Source organism: Lontra canadensis, unplaced genomic scaffold (assembly GCF_010015895.1).
Source record: "Lontra canadensis isolate GAN:19392208 unplaced genomic scaffold, GSC_riverotter_1.0 scaffold57, whole genome shotgun sequence".
Classification (NCBI taxonomy): Eukaryota; Metazoa; Chordata; class Mammalia; order Carnivora; family Mustelidae; genus Lontra; species Lontra canadensis.
The window spans coordinates 5,803,306-5,820,605 of NW_022631051.1; the positions used below are offsets into that span (position 1 = coordinate 5,803,306).

A 17,300-nucleotide genomic window follows, 5' to 3' on the forward strand; every position below is an offset into this window, starting at 1 on the left:
CCAAATTCCTATACTTCCTCTTCCCCAGGAAACTTACGGTCTTAGCTGAAGGGCAACCAGGATGGAGTAGAAAAAGGAAGAGGACTTGCAAGCTCTGCATGAGAGACAGGATTCCAATAAACACTTAAGTGAGCAATCTTCACTTTTTCAAAACCCCACATTTAATTACAAAATAAATGTTTCCATGAAAAAGCTGTATGACATCTTTTTAAAATTTTTTTTTTACTTACTTAAGTATTTAATTCCAGTAGAGTTAACATACAGTGTTACATTAATTTCAGGTGCATAATATAATTGATTCAATAATTCTATGTTACTTAGTGCTCGTCATCGTAAATGCACTCTTCAATCTTTCAACAAAAACTTGTGGGTTTTAGTGAATTCTAACAGAACCCTAATAGAAGAGAATTCCTAATAGGAACAGAAACCCAGAGGACAAATTGAAGCCTTATATTTAAGGCATCATATGGCAAAGACCCAAACCATAAATTAGACTCAACAGATCCTTCTACTCCCAAATTATAAGAACCAAATGTGTTACAATACACACTGAGAGATCAAGAAAAAAATGATGAGAACGTAACAGAAAAATGACACTTCTCTTTGTTAACTTATAAAACAGAATACTTCCCTTTGTAATAAGCTAAGAGGTCATATAGTGGAAGAGAGAAAATATCCTTACAGTTCAGGATGTATCCTCTACCTATTCTCAACTCCTTGCACCAGCACCAAAGGAAATCCAAAGGAGCAGAAAGCAATGGTCCAATTTTTAGCTATTTTAAATTTAAGGAAAATGTAAAAGTTTAAAGTTGGACCCACGTGGAAGTTTCAAGATGATTAATTTAACCTCTACATAGTGACAGCGAACAGTGGTGTGAAAAGGATAGAGGCTCTTCAAAGTAAGACAGATCTGGGTTCAAATCTCATGTTTTGCTACTCATGAACTATATGAACTTAACACAAATACCTAATTAATTTGGGTCTGCTTCCTCATCTACAAAATAAAGGGAAAGACTTTTAAGACATGCATTCTAAGACAACGTCTATAAAGTCTCTAACATGGAGTAAGGCAAATGAGTAAATGTTTCTTTCCCTGTGCATTTAGGTCTGTTTCTAGATACAGAGAATCTCAATGTGGTTTCCATTTATTTTTAAATGTTTTCATCCATTTCAACCAGTAAGTAGGGCAGCCCATATACTGGGAGTGCCAAGCACTCAATAAGGAACACAGATATAAACACTAGACAAAGTACATGCGTGTAAGTATGTATGTCTAGATATGTGTACACATACATACTAAGAAAGATAGACAGTATAAGAATATACACAGTATATTGTTAACTATTATATGCTTTTAGTTGTTGTATGTCTAAATTTGCCCTGGTGAGTACAATACTTCAAAAAATCAGGCAGTTCTTGTAAGATACAATGGAGTTGCCAAGCAGAACAGAGGGCAGGAAGAGGGCATTCCCAGCAGAGAGATCTAAGGATGGTGAGGGAGTAAAGGCAAACCATGCCATGTCTGGCAAACTGCCCAAGGACTATAGCACAAGGTGGGACACAGGGTTCCCAAAGAAGGGAGACAGGAAGAGTAGGAGAATGTGGCCAACCAAAATCAACCTAGCCTTCTAATTTTTAAAAAGTAACATTATCACATTTTGCAATATCCTCTTACCTGGCTAGAGAAGTCACACTGCCACCCTGTAATTAGGAATGGCACAGGGATGCTAAGCAACAGCTTAGTTAAATTCAACAGTTGTTACCTCTTTTGGGTGACAATTCTGGGCAGGATATACGCTTATTCAACTGTGCTACGCTAACACTTTATTAAAATTCTCAATTATTAATTAAAACCACATTTTTTTTTTAGAAGTTAAGCAAGAAGACTTCTTTTCCAAGCCAAAGACCTTTTGCCTTTACACAGCTTTCTAAGAGAACCCCAGGTATCACATTACTCCTCTCCCAATTATCTGACACTCTAAGTCACTACAGCAGAAGAGGAGGAAAGAAGTATATAGGAGCCTTAGTCCCCTTTAAGAGTACAACATTCTAATTCAGTGGAGACAATCCTGGTTCTACCTGCATCACCATAAGTCTCTTTTATTCCTTGTTAACAATGCTCAGACATACTACAAATTCATGCTAATTTCATGCTCTTTCAGTAAGAATTCTGAATCTACTATTCCTAAACCTGAAATTCTCAGAAGATGTGCCAAATCCCTAAGTTCCAGAACTCCCCTCAAAAAATCAACCCCGTTCCTACTTTACCATCATAAAGGTATCTGATGAACTCTGCAGCACTTAGTCAGGGGCCAAGAGTGCCGGCAGCCAGAACAAAAGCAAGGAAGAACAGTCTGATAGCACTCCTGACCACTGTTCTACTCTTGACCACAGATACGCTTAGAAGCGTGAGAAGATACACAAGTGCTTCTCACGCTACTGCTGTAGAAAGATATATTTTTCCAACAACACTGCCTTTAAACACCAACCACCTCATCTAAGACTCAACTACGGAAACAGTAACATTACAATGGTGGAGGGAAGATAAGGCCTGTACACTATACTCTATGAGCAATATAAAGGTAATTAAAGTCAATTCTGGGACTTGGGTTTTTTTCCTGACACTCAATCCGAACTTAAGCTTGCTATTCTCTAAGATGATTTTTCATCAAATTTCTTGAAGAGGTAAGTTCCCTGCGCAGCATTCACCTCCTCCTCAAGACAAGCAATCTGGCCTCTTTCTCCTTCACTCTTGGGATTCTCGTCTTAAGGATCAGCAGTAATTTGCCAAAACTAGAGGGCCCTTCTTAGATCAATTGTGCTACTTCTCTATAGCACTTGACAAAGCGGACTTTCACTATCCCAATGCCCTCCTCTTTAAATTCTCTTTTCTTGGGTTCTCTGGAAGTACACCATCCTGAGTATTTTTCAACCTTTCTGGACTAGTCTTATTTTTTTCTCATCGTTTTATGTAGGTAGTTTCCTTCTACTTTTGTCCTCACATTTTACACACACACACCGTCCCCTCCCTCGACCTTGAAAATGCGTGGCTTCTATAATCACCTATAATGCAAATAACCTCCAAAATTCTCCTGCCCTGATGCCAGATCCGTATTTGCAGATACATCATAGAATCTCCACCTCAATGTCACATTTGTTCTAAAAATTAAACTGTCCAAACAGATCTTATAAAAATCAGCTCTTCTTCAAGGGCTTTCTCCTGTGATCTTGAGTTCTCAAACATTAAAAAAAAAAAAAAAAAAGTAACTGCAAACTTTAAGATTTTATTTATTTATTTGACAGATCACAAGTAGGCAGAGAGGCAGGTGGTGGGGGCGGGGGCGGGGGGGAAGCAGGCTCCATGCTGAGCAGAGAGCCTGATGTGGGGCTCCATCCCAGGACCCTAGGATCATGACCTGAGCTGAAGGCAGAGGCTTTAACCCACTGAGCCACCCAGATGCCCATACAGTTTCCTTTTTCATATACCTTTCTGGCCCCCATCATTTAATCAGTTGCTAAGAACTATAAATTCTACTTTTATAAAATATTCTGTATTCCCACCTTTCAGTTCCCAACACCCTCATTCAGAGGTTCTGATGTCTTTTGTGGAGAGCAAACCAGGGCACCTGAACCCCATGAGGGACACAAATATTTTCCTGGGAATAAATCAGATGGATGACTTGAAGGGATATCTTAGACCCCCAACTTCCAGTACTCATTGCAAAAATGTGTCTAGGAGTTTGGATCCTAAGGCTTTCCCTTTTACAATCTCCAGCCTCCACAGGACAAGTAAAGACATCTCTCTCAGCTCCAAGACCACCATGTTACACTGCCCCAAGGCTGGAAAATTCTCCACTGTCAAACAGACCCACGGAGATAGTACTGGAATTGTTAAGAGATCAACTCTCTAAAGACTGTAACAAAGACATTTACAAGTCAGATATGTTTTAATTCTTTGTTTTCAAAAAACTGAAAGACTGATAGCTCATTAAAAACATGTCTTTAAAAATTTTAGTATATAAGCTCGAAGAAATTCAAGGAAATTAGTGCTGCTAACAAAACCATTTCCATCAACTTATCTGTATCAACAAAATTTCTCAGTGCACACAGGTCTTAAAATAAAAGGTAGAAATGGTTGCTAAATATTGTCTCATTCTGGCAAACTATATTCATCATGAATACACACATGACTTATTTTTATTTTTTACGATTTTATTTATTTGACAGAGAGAGGGAAAGACAGCAAGAGGGGGAACACAAGGAGGGAGAGTGGGAGAGGGAGAAGCAGGCTTCCCACCAGGCAGGGAGCCTGATGCAGAACTGCATCCCAGGACCCTAAGATCATGACCTGAGCCTAAGGTAGACGCTTAACATCTGAGCCACCCAGGCAACCCATACATCACTTTTTAAAAAGCCCTATGCAGGGGACCTGGATGGCCCAGTTGGTTAAGTGACTTTGGCTCATGCTTCAGGCTCCCCACTGAGCAGGGGAGTCGGCTTCTCCCTCTAGCTCTCCCTCTGTAACTCCCCATGCTCGTGCTCTCTCTCAAAAACAAAAACAAAAAACTTAAAAAATCTTTTAAAAAAGCCCCATCCATTCTGTTGAGATACCTATTCAGTAAAATTGTGTAGGAAATAGAAAGATATCAAGATAAAAAGAACAGGCTAACATTCCCAACTTAAAAGTTTATTCTTGAAAATTGATGACAAAAGTCATCAAAGTGCTATGCTACGTAGATTTTTTTAAACTTTGTAACAGTTACATTTATAAGTTTTGTTTTAAAAAATAACTATAAACTTAAAAATGCACGAAACAGTGTTTTTGAAACTATTTTAGGAAGTATACAGTGAATAACTTTGAAGACCACTACCCTCCATCACCGACTTCATCTCCCCTCATTCTACCCCAGTTTACACATCACAACCACTTCTATCTTCCTAAAGCTCTACTCTGTTCAATACACTCCCTGCCCTTCCTCCCCCCTCCCTCCTCCACCCCAAAACTCCCAGTCAGCCAGGGTTAAGGGACTCACTTTCTCCTGCTGTAATTCAAGGGACTCCATGATCTGGCACAGCATCTTTCCCTCTCTTGCACAACCATACAGGAGCCCATTTCCAGTCACAATTCCCACAACCCTCCTGTCCTATGTCCTTATTACATCTGTCCCACTTCTGCCCTTTTACCCTCATCTCAGTTTAAACTTACCTATTTACAAACACCATTCAGTTTCCTTTTTCTTTTTTTAGGATTTTATTTATTTGAGAGAGAGCGAACAAGCATGAAAGAGGAGATGGTCAGAGCGGAAGCAGGCCCCCCACTGAGCAGGGAGCCTGATGCAGGACTCCATCCTGAAACTCTGGGATCCTGGGGCTTCAGGAACATGACGCCAGCCAAAGGCAGTTGCTTAACCAACTTAGCTACCCAGGCGCCCCTCCTCTTCTAATTAAGATCTCTTCCTCCTTTGAATCCCCCAGTCTGGGTGCCCTAGCTTTTATTCTGCCAGCAATAGCAGTGTTTGAGTTGTTTTTCCTTCTTTCATTTTCTTTTGCCTGCCCCCAGTTCCAGCATAGATAAATTCCCTGAAGGCATAGACTGTCCTGTTCATCCTTTTATTACCTTAAAAAAAAAAAAAAAAGGCTAATGCTTCTCCTGAATAATGCACATTAATTAACATGTTAGTGAAAGGTAGCCCACAGGGATAGTTGAGGGGACTAGAGTACTTCATCCTCCGCTAAGATAGTGACAAGCTCATTAGCATATTAATGCCTTTGAGAGGTACCACACCAAAGAGAATGGTTAATTTCTGGAACCTGACTTTCACCAAGCTTGATCACGACACAGCATCCTTTCATTCACCATATAGTTTCTAATAATAGCCTCTAAAATAGGGGGGGAAAAAACCCCACAAAAAACAGACAATGCGTCCTCCCTCCTCCCATTTTTCTTCCCTTGATACTACTTAGACCACAATAAAATTTGCCAAATTTTGTCTCCCAATTCTTTACATTCTTTTTAGAAAATGAAAACAAGATGTACCTTGGAGATTTAATCATTTTTATAAAAGTCTTACCTTAAGATATGGGCTTTAAGATGATATTTTAATAAACAAGCCAACAAATGAATAGGGAGGAAGGGGATGCTCCTCCATAAAGCAGACTGCCAACCAGTAAATATAAATGGATTCAAGTAAGAATCACAGACACATTCTAATACTAATGGGTAGAAGTCTGTTTGGGAATGAGGTATTTCCTCAGTGTCCAACTATTCCCCTTACTAATTATAAAAGGAAAGATCAGAATCTTTAGGTGGAGAAATCTTGCAGACATCACCTTAATCAAGTCGTTAAAATTACCACCACCAATAATGGACAACTGACATCAGGTGCATCTTGAGATGAAGCACTGAGAAAATCAGAGAATTGATTACATAGTATTCCTGTTTAAAAAAAAAAAAAAAAGAAAGAAAGAAAGAAAAGGCAAAAGAAAAAAAAGTGTAAAACCTTAATCAAATCATGAGGAAACATATAAAACCAAATTGATTCTTCAAAAATATCAATATCATGAAATATAAAGGCTTTCAAAGAGGCATTACAACTAAATGCAATGCTGGAGCTGGATTGGTAAAATGGTTGCCATAAAAAACATTATCAAACAACTGGTGAAATTTGAAAATGACTACTTCTTACATATTTGAATTGAATCAATGTTACATTTTCTGAATCTGATGGCTGATTATGAGAGAATGGCCTTGCTCTTAGGAGATCCAGGCTAAAGGGTCTGATTTCTAAACTTATTCTTAAAAGATGCAAAGAAGGGGCACCTGGGTGGCTCAGTGCATTGAGCCTCTGCCCTTGGATTGGGTCATGATCCCAGGGTCCTGGGACTGAGCCCCACATCGGGCTCTCTGTTCAGCGGGGAGCCTGCTTCCTCCTCCCTCTCTGCCTGTCTCTCTGCCTGCTTGTGATCTGTCAAATAAATAAATAAAATCTTAAAAAAAAAATGCAAAGAAGATTAAGAACAATGTATATATTACATTGTGTGTGTGTGTGTGTGTGTGTGTGTGTGTGTGTGATGTATAGAAAAAATAGAGCTGTCTGGCAAAATGTTAACACTAGTTGGAGGTAGGTGAAGAATTTTGGGAATTAACTAGAACACCTGTGCAACTTCTGTGTGGGTCTGAAAATTTTCAATTCAATTAAATCAATTTTTCACATTTACTCTGAAAATAAATTACGTCACTATTTGACTACAATTAAGGTTTTATGACCGTATTTAGCTTAGCCAGAAAAACCATGACTCACCTTAGCAAGTATGTGCTGAAGGTCTACAGTGTGATGGGTACTATTATAGGTAAAGAGTAAAAATGTTACAGACCTTGGACTGCACAGTACAGTGCAGGGGTAGCAAATCACCGCCAGCAGGTGAAACCGGCCCCCAGTCTGATTTGTGCATAGAGCAGGCAGGCAGCTATGCTCATTCATTTCTGTACTGTCTGGGGCTGTTTTCATCCTACGCAGGCAGACCTAAGTAGCTGCAACAGAGACAACGTGGCCCAAAAAACCTAAAATATTTACAGTCTGTTCCTTCACTGACTTTCCAATCCCTGGTCTAGGAATGTAGCAGAAATGCAATTAAGCCATTGCTTGGGGAAAAAATGATTAAGAGAAACAACAGATCTGAAGGACCGTATATCAAGCAACAGGTATGTTGTTTCAATTTGCACTTTGTGACAATGTTCACCAGATAGCTTTCCTTTAAATATAAAATATTAAAAGTTCACTAAATCCTCAGAAATGATCTTTATTGGGACATATAAAGGCATCCTATAGCATGTTTAATCTCCTAATTGAAGTTAAGCAAGAATAATTTCCTAAAGTTCATTCTATGTGAATATTCTAAAAACATTTCCCTGAAGTCTACATATAAATAGAAGAGGCATCAGTGTGTTTACCTTCTGTCAAATTAGTTACCAAGATCATGCTTCCTGAACAGTATTTGCCAGAGGAACATGCAGCACACTAAAGCCCTTGCAAGTGTGGATTTCCTATACATTATAGATGTGTTGTTTGTTCCCTTCAGTGAGTAAACATTTTCCTCATAGTCTTATTAACCCTACTAAGTTGGTTAGTAATCCTTTTCTCCATAGGTAATCCAAATATAAAATTAGAGCTAATCCAGGTCCAAATTACCACCAATCTCTAATGCTCCATTAAGTGGAGTCTTGATTTTATTTGAAGTTTTGAAGTTATTTCTAGCAAACACTAAGTTAATACACTAAATGTAAAAATGATTTTTATCAAGTCTGACTGACTATAAATTTAAAACAGTATAGTTTAAATATAAATTCAGATTTTAAGAATGATCACTTGATGTGATGATCAGATATATCAGATCCCATCCCACTTTTACTGCAACGACTGTCTCCCCCGTTCATGAGTGCTTTAAACACAAAGGGAAAGTGTGTATTTTGCTCCTAACATTTCTATGACAAACAGGAGCAACTCAGGACAAAAATTATTTTACCTACCGAATACTTAGAGCATGTTAGTACCTTTGTATCCTTCAGAACCTTTACGAGGTTAATGACCTAAGTAAGTGATAAATTAAGGGAAGTCAAATTGGAAGGCAGGAAGAACACAGTAGTCAAAGGTAATAAAGTAAAAAAGACTGTCACAGAGGTTCATTAACCTAACACTTTCAAGTTAGGGGACTGAGCAAATTATTTAACCATCAGATAAGCCTCATCTGATACCACTTTTGTAACTTTGCGCTTACCACAGACCTCATGGGGAGTACTATAAGGTTATAGCACAATGCCCAACACACAGTATGACAATAAATGGTAATTAAAAAAATGAAATCCAGAAATTTCTCCCACCTCTCTTTTTCAACTAAAGAGCTAGGTTAGATGAGATCTAGGAAAAGGACATCAACACCTTCAAGATCTGAATTGTATTCTAGCCACCTTGCCACCCTTATCTGGGAGACCTTGGCTTATTAAACTTTCTTCTGCTTAAAGAACGATAATATAATTTGCCCTCTAGCTCTTGATTTCAGTAATTCTGGGATCACTGGCTCACTAGAGGTACAGCACAGCTCACAATTTTAGAAGTTTATGTGATTGTCTAGGTGATATTGGCAAACTATTTTTATTTCTTTTCAGTGTTCCAAAATTCATTGTTTATGCACCACACCTAGTGCTCCATGCAATACGTGCCCTCCTTAACACCCACCAGCAGGCTCATGCAACCCCCCAACCCCCAGCAAACCAATTTAAAATAGAAAACTCAACTTTTGTTCACCAGTATTCTTTTGCTACCATAAAGGCTAGCCCACAAGGGCAAAATGTGCTTAGCATGATAAAAATAAACAAGATGTTGCTTTTCTTAATCTGGTGATCAATATGAAAGTAAATTTAATAATTATTCAAATATGCTTTATTGCAGTAGTACCAACAAGGCCAATGTCTAAAGAACAATCATTTAGGGTGTCTGGGTGGCTTAGTTAGTTCAGAGTCCGACTCTTGATTTCGGCTCCGGTCATGATCTCAGGGTTCTGAGATGCAGCCCCCTGTCCAGCCCTATTATGGATGTGGAGCCTGCTTGAGATTCTCTCTTCTCCCTCTGCCCCTCCCCTCCATGCATGCCCTCTCAAGTAAATAAATCTTAAAAAAAAAAAAAAAAAAAAAAAAGAAAAGAATTTAATTGTTCAAACTTTCATTATTTACTATACCTTAGTTACATTATTTACTGGATCTTAGATACCCTTCCACTCACAGATTACACATATTTCAGGTATATGCCTTGTGAAATATTTATAGTTAAAATGACACCTGGGATGTCATTAAAGTACTCTGGCTGCCTCCTCTCTACTCCCCCCACAAAAGCCCAGATGTTAGAGGTGGGTAAATGAAAGTTGAGGGTAAGCAGGGATATGATGACTCATCTGCTGTCATCTTATCTGAATGAAATTTCCCATTCAAAAAATTAATGGCATTCAGTTTAAAAAAATTAATGTAATTCGTATTTTTAAAAAATAAAACCACAGTTGTAGAAAAAGAATGTGACAAAATCCAACATCCACTCCTAATTTCAAAAAAGCTCTCAATAAACTCAGGGAAGTTTCTCAACCTGATAAAGGGCATTTGTGAAAAAATAATAAACTGAACCTCAAAATTCAAAACTTCTGCTCCTCTAAAGACACTGCTAAAAATAAGACAAGTTACACACAGAAGATAGTATTTGCAAATCACATACCTAAGAAAGAACTCGTGCCTGGAATATATAAAGAACTCCCAAAACTTAGTAAGAAAACAAATACCCAATGAAAGAATGGGCAAAAGATTTGAACAGGCACTTCGTCAAAGACATATAGATGGCAAATGAGCACAGGAAAATATGAGCATTATTAAGGAATAATAAGGAAATGCAATTCAAACTACAAAACAAAACAAAACAACCCAAACCACCATACATACTTAATAGGACAGCTAGAATGAAGACTGCCCACACCAAACGCTGGCAAGGGTATGGAGCACCGGGAACTCTCACACACCACTGGTGGGAGTGTAAAATGGTACAACCACTTTGGAAAACAGTATGCAGTTCCTTAAAAAGGGAGACAGCCATTCTACTCCTAGGTGCATACCCAAGAGAAAGACCATATATGTCCACACAAAGACTTGTACATGAATGCTCACCAGAGCTTTATTTGTAACAGCCAAAAACTGGAATCATTCCAAGCGTCCATCAACGTTTTAAGGACAGAGAAGAGCTGAGAAAAAAGAAGTTTTTCTGCTCAAGAAGTTATCTGCTCAAGATAATAAGTGAATAAACAGCAATGGGCAGAATCTGAATGCAGGCCTAATGTTTACAAAACCAAGTGCTCTTTCCTCTGCACAGAACTAGACTGGGATTGGGGCACCTGGGTGGCTCACTCAAGTCATGATCCCAGGATCTAGGCCCCACGTGGGGTTCCCCGCTGAGCAGTGAGTCTGCTTCTCCGTCTCCCTCTCTGCCCACTTGTGCACGCGCACTCTCAACTAAATAAATAAAATCTTAAAAAAAGAACTACACTGAGATGTGTTCCAGAATTACAGCATGATAAATGCTCGAACACCAACTTGACACCAAGTAGGCCAGAGAACAAGCCTGCTACCAAGACTAGGAGGGTAAAGAGCTAAGAACACTTGACTGAACAGTCAGGAGGATCTAAGGATGGATCTGGAGGAGGAGGACCTTAGGTGACCTGCCAGCCGAAAGAGCAGGGCAGAAGTGCCTGCTTCAGACCTTAGAGGGAATATAGGCCTCTTAACCTTAGCCCAAACCCCACAGGTGTGCCACCACACCTCCTTCCAAAACATTAAATTAGGTTTATTTTCAGATCCAAGTTAAATGCAGAGTAACACTTTTTTTTTTCCCTAAAGATTTTATTTATTTATTTGACAGAGAGATCACAAGGAGGCAGAGAGGCAGGCAGAGAGAGGCAGGAAGTAGGCTCCCTGCTGAGCAGAGAGCCCGATGTGAGGCTCGATGCCAGGACCCTGGGATCATGACCTGAGCTGAAGGCAGAGGCAAAGTAACACTTTAATTCAGCCTAGGGACTGCCCACTCCATCATGTAGCTGATGGCAAAAATTCTTTGTCATCAAGAGAGAAAAATCCCAAAGCAAAATAAAAGGCGAACAGAGGAGTGAATAGTTTAAAATATAAATTCTTTGTATTGATGAGATGAGGAACTGAGGCAAAAGTACCAGAAATAATAAACCAGTGATCAAATGTGGCAGACTAATCAACTTTACCCAGCAAGGGCTGTTCATCTTTCCCCCAAGTCATGCAGATACAAGCCCAGGCAGCTGATGCGCATATTTACAAAAAAGGGTTTTCCCCTTTTATCTTAAAGAAAAAAAAAATTCTGCAGAGAATTGTTACCCAGCACATCATTAACTGATTCTATATACATGCGGGTACCACTAAAACCAATTTTAAACGTGCTTTTCTAGGATATTAATTATATTATCTCTAAATAAAGACTTTTCCTGTGTAGTCTTGTTGGTAGCCATCAAAATATGCTATCAAGTCTCATGACTCACTCTTCCAAACCCCCATTTAACAACACTTCTAAATATTATGACTTTCAAGGGCACCTTTCTACAGCTTTTTAATTGATTCCCCGGCCGCTACTACACACAGCCTTACTTTTTTCCTCCTTACTTCCCTTAGGTGGCAAGGACATTAAGAATCTTATCAAAACTAGTTTTCAAAAGTAGTCCGAGGGCCCAGAGACTCTTTGAAAGAAGCACAGTCCGAGCAAATATACCCAGTTAGTCCCGGATCCATCCTTAATTCACTCTAATCCAATAGTGCCCTCAAACCTGAAAAAGAATATAGTGTAAAAATTTTCCAAAACTTCTTCGAATATGAACAATTCTGCAGTATGGCATATGACATAACATAGCTCCAAAGGCTCTTCGACGTCACGCTAGTTACAGCTGAAAGAAAAGTTAACATAAACACTAAGCTAGATTACACCCAAGCTTCATCTGAATGACCTCTCGGTTAAATCAAACCACATACAGCAAGCTAGATTAATCCTCAAGGGTATTTTAAGCATGGGTTCAAACAAACTGCCTATACAACAGGCTTGGGCTGCTGCTCAATGCTGTAAACTAAGCGATTTAAGAAAAGAAAGTATTTCCAATAAATATTTAGAACCAGGAGGCCTACCTGAAAATTCTGACTGGTAGTTAAGGAGTTTCGTTTCCTGAGAAACTAATTTAGTCCCTTGCACGTCAGCTAACTTATCAGAATACAACAGCCTTCTAACTCATCCAATCTTACAGAAGATTACTATAAGCCCTATCTCACCTATTTTAGAAATCCAGCAAATGGAATGTAAATGTAAACTGCATCCTTGGAAAACTGATAATAGAAATTTAAAATCTCTCTCTTTGAAAGTCTACCTGTAATTTTGCATGGCCTCCCATTATTCAAGAAACAGGATTTCCCCGGACTCTGCAGTCAAATGCTCTACCCCTGAGCTATACCCCCCAACACTTCCCCGGACTCTGAAGTCACTCTGCTGAGATACCTATTCAAATGGGTGTCACTGGCTTTCTTTCACTTTGAAATTCAAAGTACGTTTCATGGTACAGTATGGAAAGTACCACTTTTAACCTAAGACAAACTTAACAGTACCTAGTCATTTCATTTACTTACCTTTATGACCTTCTGCTATGTACATACAAAGCACCATTTTCCACATACTAGAATTTCATTTCTTTTTCTCAAGGCTATCAGCCAAGTCAGTCTTTGACCAACCTTTTCCCCATTCTGCCCACTTTTCTACAGGCTCGGTACAGAGACTTTGGGACTTAAAACAAAAGACCTAAGACTCTTATCAAGGTTTGGCAATGCCCCCCTCACTTCAAAATCCAGACCACACCCAGGTCCTCTCCTAATCTCCATAGCAACAGATCACCTGTACTATTATATTTACTCTCTTTTTGTCTAGGTTCTGCATTTAGGAAAGACAACCAAGACTCTGGAGTTTGTCCAGAAAGTGATGTGTTCCCAACACAAGGGCTGACTTAGACCTAGCTTAGCTGAAGCAGCAGGACCTGGTACACAACTACTCCAGAAGCAGGCCTCCATACCAGAACTGCTTCGGACAGAAAATCGGCTCCTGATAACGTTCCCATTGTAAGGGTAGCCCAAGATCCATTCTTTGCGACATCCCTGGTCCTCCACCTTCTCCAGGATGTGACAAGCTTTCTCATTTTCTCTCACCCTTGACCTCGGCATCATAGCCAGATTTCCCCCTCATTCTTTCTCCCTTCACAATAAACAGCAAGTGGTCCTTCAACTGGCCACATGTTCAAAGATCCTTTGTTCCTAAATATTCCGGGTAAAGGTACCTGTGAAAACCATAGCAACTGGAAAAAAAAAAAAAAAAAAACCAACAACAACAATTATTCTAACAAAGTCTTCAACCAATTTATAAATATGCAAATAAACTATGCCTTCAGATGTCTGTTTTATCCTAAATTAAACCTTTAATAAGTTAATTGCAAGCATCAGCAGAATCTATAATTACATTAACTCTGTAGTGTAATTTTCAACATCAGTATTTCCTTCTCTGTTCTTTAAGCTTCCCTTCCTCTTCACTCCTAAGCACCACCATATAATAGCACTATTTACCAAGTACTGTTCTAAGTGCTTTCTGTGCGTTCATTTACATAAGGCTCTAAACAACTCTCAACAGGCAATACCTATTATGCCTATCTACAAACGACAACTTCAGCATCTGGACCAGGTTAAGTCAGCTGTACGAGTCTGTCCAAAGTGACAATACCAAAACTGGAACAAAACAATCTGGCTTCGGAGTTTTGTCTATTAACTACTGAGGTTCACTGCCTCTGATATCCTCATTATCACACTTATACTAAAACTGCTTGTAAACCACTAGAGGGCATAGACTGTGACCATCCTTTGCAGAGCTATATCCTCAGTACACAGAAGTCTTGAGGCTTATGAATAAACCATTGTTGAGTTTCTTCACAGGTGTGCCTTCCCCTCTAGACTGTGCTCCTTTAGGGTCAATGAAGAAACTCACACCACAGGTCATGCTCTACATGCATGGCATCTCAGTGAAAATAAAAGAATAGGCAGAAGTCCTTCCTTCACACATTCCTAAACACCTGCTGAGTCTTGAACCTAATTACAGGAATGAGAAGCCCCTGTTGGAGGTAACAATCAAAGCCACCTTTCCAATCCTAATTCTGCCAGCCATCAATGGCTGCCTTGAATAACCTTTTAAACTTGCTAGCAGGCACAACATATGACATCAGGTGAAATGTAGAAACTGTCCTTCACTACATTAGCACTGCTCCCTTTAAGAGAGTTGTTTTTTTTTTTTAACTTAAATAAACAACCCCGAGTTAGCAAAAGTTAATTCTGCATATGGTTCATTTGCTTTAAAAATAATTACTCTTTTCAGAGAACCCTTCTGAATAGTAAATTCCCCCTTACTTCACTCAAAACATCTAGGAATTTAAAAATTAAGCTTAATTTGGCCAAGGAAAACCACATTAGACAACGCTAAGGATTAACGACCCGGTATTTAAAAGAGCAATTTCAGACTGCAACCATCTCTGAATTACTTACTTAAGTATTAGCCACAGTAAATCTCCGCATCAGGCAGGCTTTCCCCTAAATACACCACAAATTCTACCGTGGTTATCATTTCAACGCAGACCCATTTCCAAATTATCTTCTGATGCTTAGAAAAGCACACACGAAATAAACAAATTCCTTTCTAAATTATCAGTTCCTTCCTGACACTATTCTGGACACAATGTCAAAGTCTGTGTGTTTTTTTGCTTTTTTAAACAAAAGATCGACTCTCTTAAAACTTCCCTTTCTTAAAGAAAGGCTGAAACTGTAATATTTAGGGAGGTCTAGGTGACTGGCGAACGTACATGCGTTAAAGAAATACTCTCTCCAAACCTAGTAACTCCTGCTAAGGCCACACCTTCTATCCTTCCCGTAATCCACAAATCACAGGGGGTGTCGAGGCAATCTAAAAACTGCTCCGGGCTAAAGGGAAATTACAGATATGTAGTCTCCACACAGTGAGAGCCCGGGTAACTGACCCGAGGCGGCGGAACCGGGACCAGGCTCCCCTACAGCTGGCCGCCGAGTGATACTTGCGAGCAACTCTAAGAAAACACACCTTCCTTCTCGGAGCCTCTTCCTGAGGGGAGAGGCGAGGGGGTGGGGGCGGTCCGCGAAGGGCCCCCACCGGGAACAAGCAGACCTCAAATGCCCATTTCACATTTCAGCCCCGCCACTTTCTCCTTCCGAAACAGACGCCGAGCGGGCCCCAAGCCCACAGGCAGCCGGGGGGTGATGCGAGGGTGGGCGACGCGGCGGGGCCCCAGCTCGGGCGTCAGACAGGGCATCTCTCGCCGACCGCGGACCCGAGCGCGCCGTTCCCTTCCCGAAGCGCAAAGCTCCCTCCAGTTCGCGGCCCCCGCCGGCTCAGGGCCACGCCTCGCCGATCCCAGTCCCCGCCAGCCGGGCCCAGGCCGCCGCCGCCCGCCCTTCCTTCCCGGCCGCTCCCCACGGGCCGCCGGAGCCGCGACAACGCGGCAGGCGCACTCACATCCGTCCGCGTCCTCCTGCAGGTCCTCCTGGAGCAGCGAGAGGTCTGCGCCGAGGGGAGAGAAGAAAGGCCCGGTCAGCGCCCCCGGGACCCGGCGCGCCGCCCCCGCCGCCCGCCCTCCCGGCCCCGCGGCGCCTCCCCGCGCCAAGACCCCGCGCCGGCCGCGAGTCGGGGCGGCGGCGGCGGCTGGCGGCTGGCGGGCGGCCGCGAGGAGGAGGTGCCGCCGCCGCCGCCCGGAGGACAGGGGGCCACGTACCCGCCATCTTGTGGTCGCCCCCTCCTCCTCGGTCTCCCGGGGATCCGGGGCTACATGGAGCGGCGCGAGCCGGGGAGTCGGGGAGCGCGCGCGGGAGGGGCGGCAAGGAGGAGGGACGGGCCGGCGGGGGCGCGCGCGCGGGCTCGCGCGGGGCGGGCCGAGGGCCCGGGCCTGGGCCGCGGGCGGAGCGGCTCCCAGACGCCGAAGGGCGGGCGGGCGCTGCGGGCCGCGGGCCCCGGGCCTCGCCCCACCTCGCCCCGCCTCGCCCCGCCGCTCCGCGCGGCTCCCGGGCGGCGGGCGCTCCCTCCTCCCGCCTCCCTCGCTCCCGGCCCGGCCCGGCGGCGCGCGCTCACACCCTCGGCCGGAGGCGCCCTCAAGCCGAGCGCTGCGACGGGCGCGCGCGAGCTGCCGCCGGCCCGGGACCCTGCGGCGTGTGCCCGGAACCGGGCCCGGGTGGGGCCTCCCGCGGCCCAGCAGGCTTTATTGGGTCACCGGCCTCGCCCACCGCCTCGTCGGCCGCGGCCCTTCTTCGCGGGCTCGCCTTTCGCCGCCCCGCGCCCCCTTCCCAGGGCTTGCACGTACGTCGTCGGCGATCCGAGGCCCGCCGGAGGCCGAGGGTCCCACCCTCCGGGTGGAGGAAGCGCCGCCTCCCCGCGCGCCGGGGGCCCTCGCGAAGTGGCTGGTAACAAAGCCCAGGGCTCGGCTGTACCGCGGTTGAGTGACAAAGTCATCCTAGTGCAGCCCACTTTCCCACCCGGCGCGTGTAAGTCCGAGGCACAGATTATTGCCCCCGTGGCCTGCCCTTCGTGCGCTGGCAAAGCGGGAAATGCTCGGGCAAGAGCGCCGGCGGACCTGGGTTCAGATCCTGATTCTGCCGTTTA

The 17,300-nt window shown here is 42.7% G+C and overlaps 1 protein-coding gene across 5 annotated transcripts in view; it reads right to left on the minus strand.

The window, feature by feature from the left end:
* PPP4R1 (protein phosphatase 4 regulatory subunit 1) overlaps positions 1–17,037 on the minus strand; it is a 61,305-nt gene extending 44,268 nt beyond the window's left edge. For 3 of the 5 annotated variants that reach the window (XM_032875755.1, XM_032875754.1, XM_032875759.1), the window contains exons 1-2: positions 16,420–16,526; positions 16,164–16,208 (exon numbers count right to left, since the gene is read on the minus strand). In XM_032875755.1, coding sequence (XP_032731646.1) covers positions 16,164–16,208; positions 16,420–16,426 — 52 coding nt within the window. In that variant the 5' untranslated portion in view covers positions 16,427–16,526. Of the gene's footprint in view, positions 1–16,163; positions 16,209–16,419; positions 16,527–16,774; positions 16,790–17,001 lie in introns of those variants that run through there. The other 2 variants (XM_032875757.1, XM_032875758.1) reach the window with 2 other exon arrangements.
* Positions 17,038–17,300: the final 263 nt, after the last annotated feature.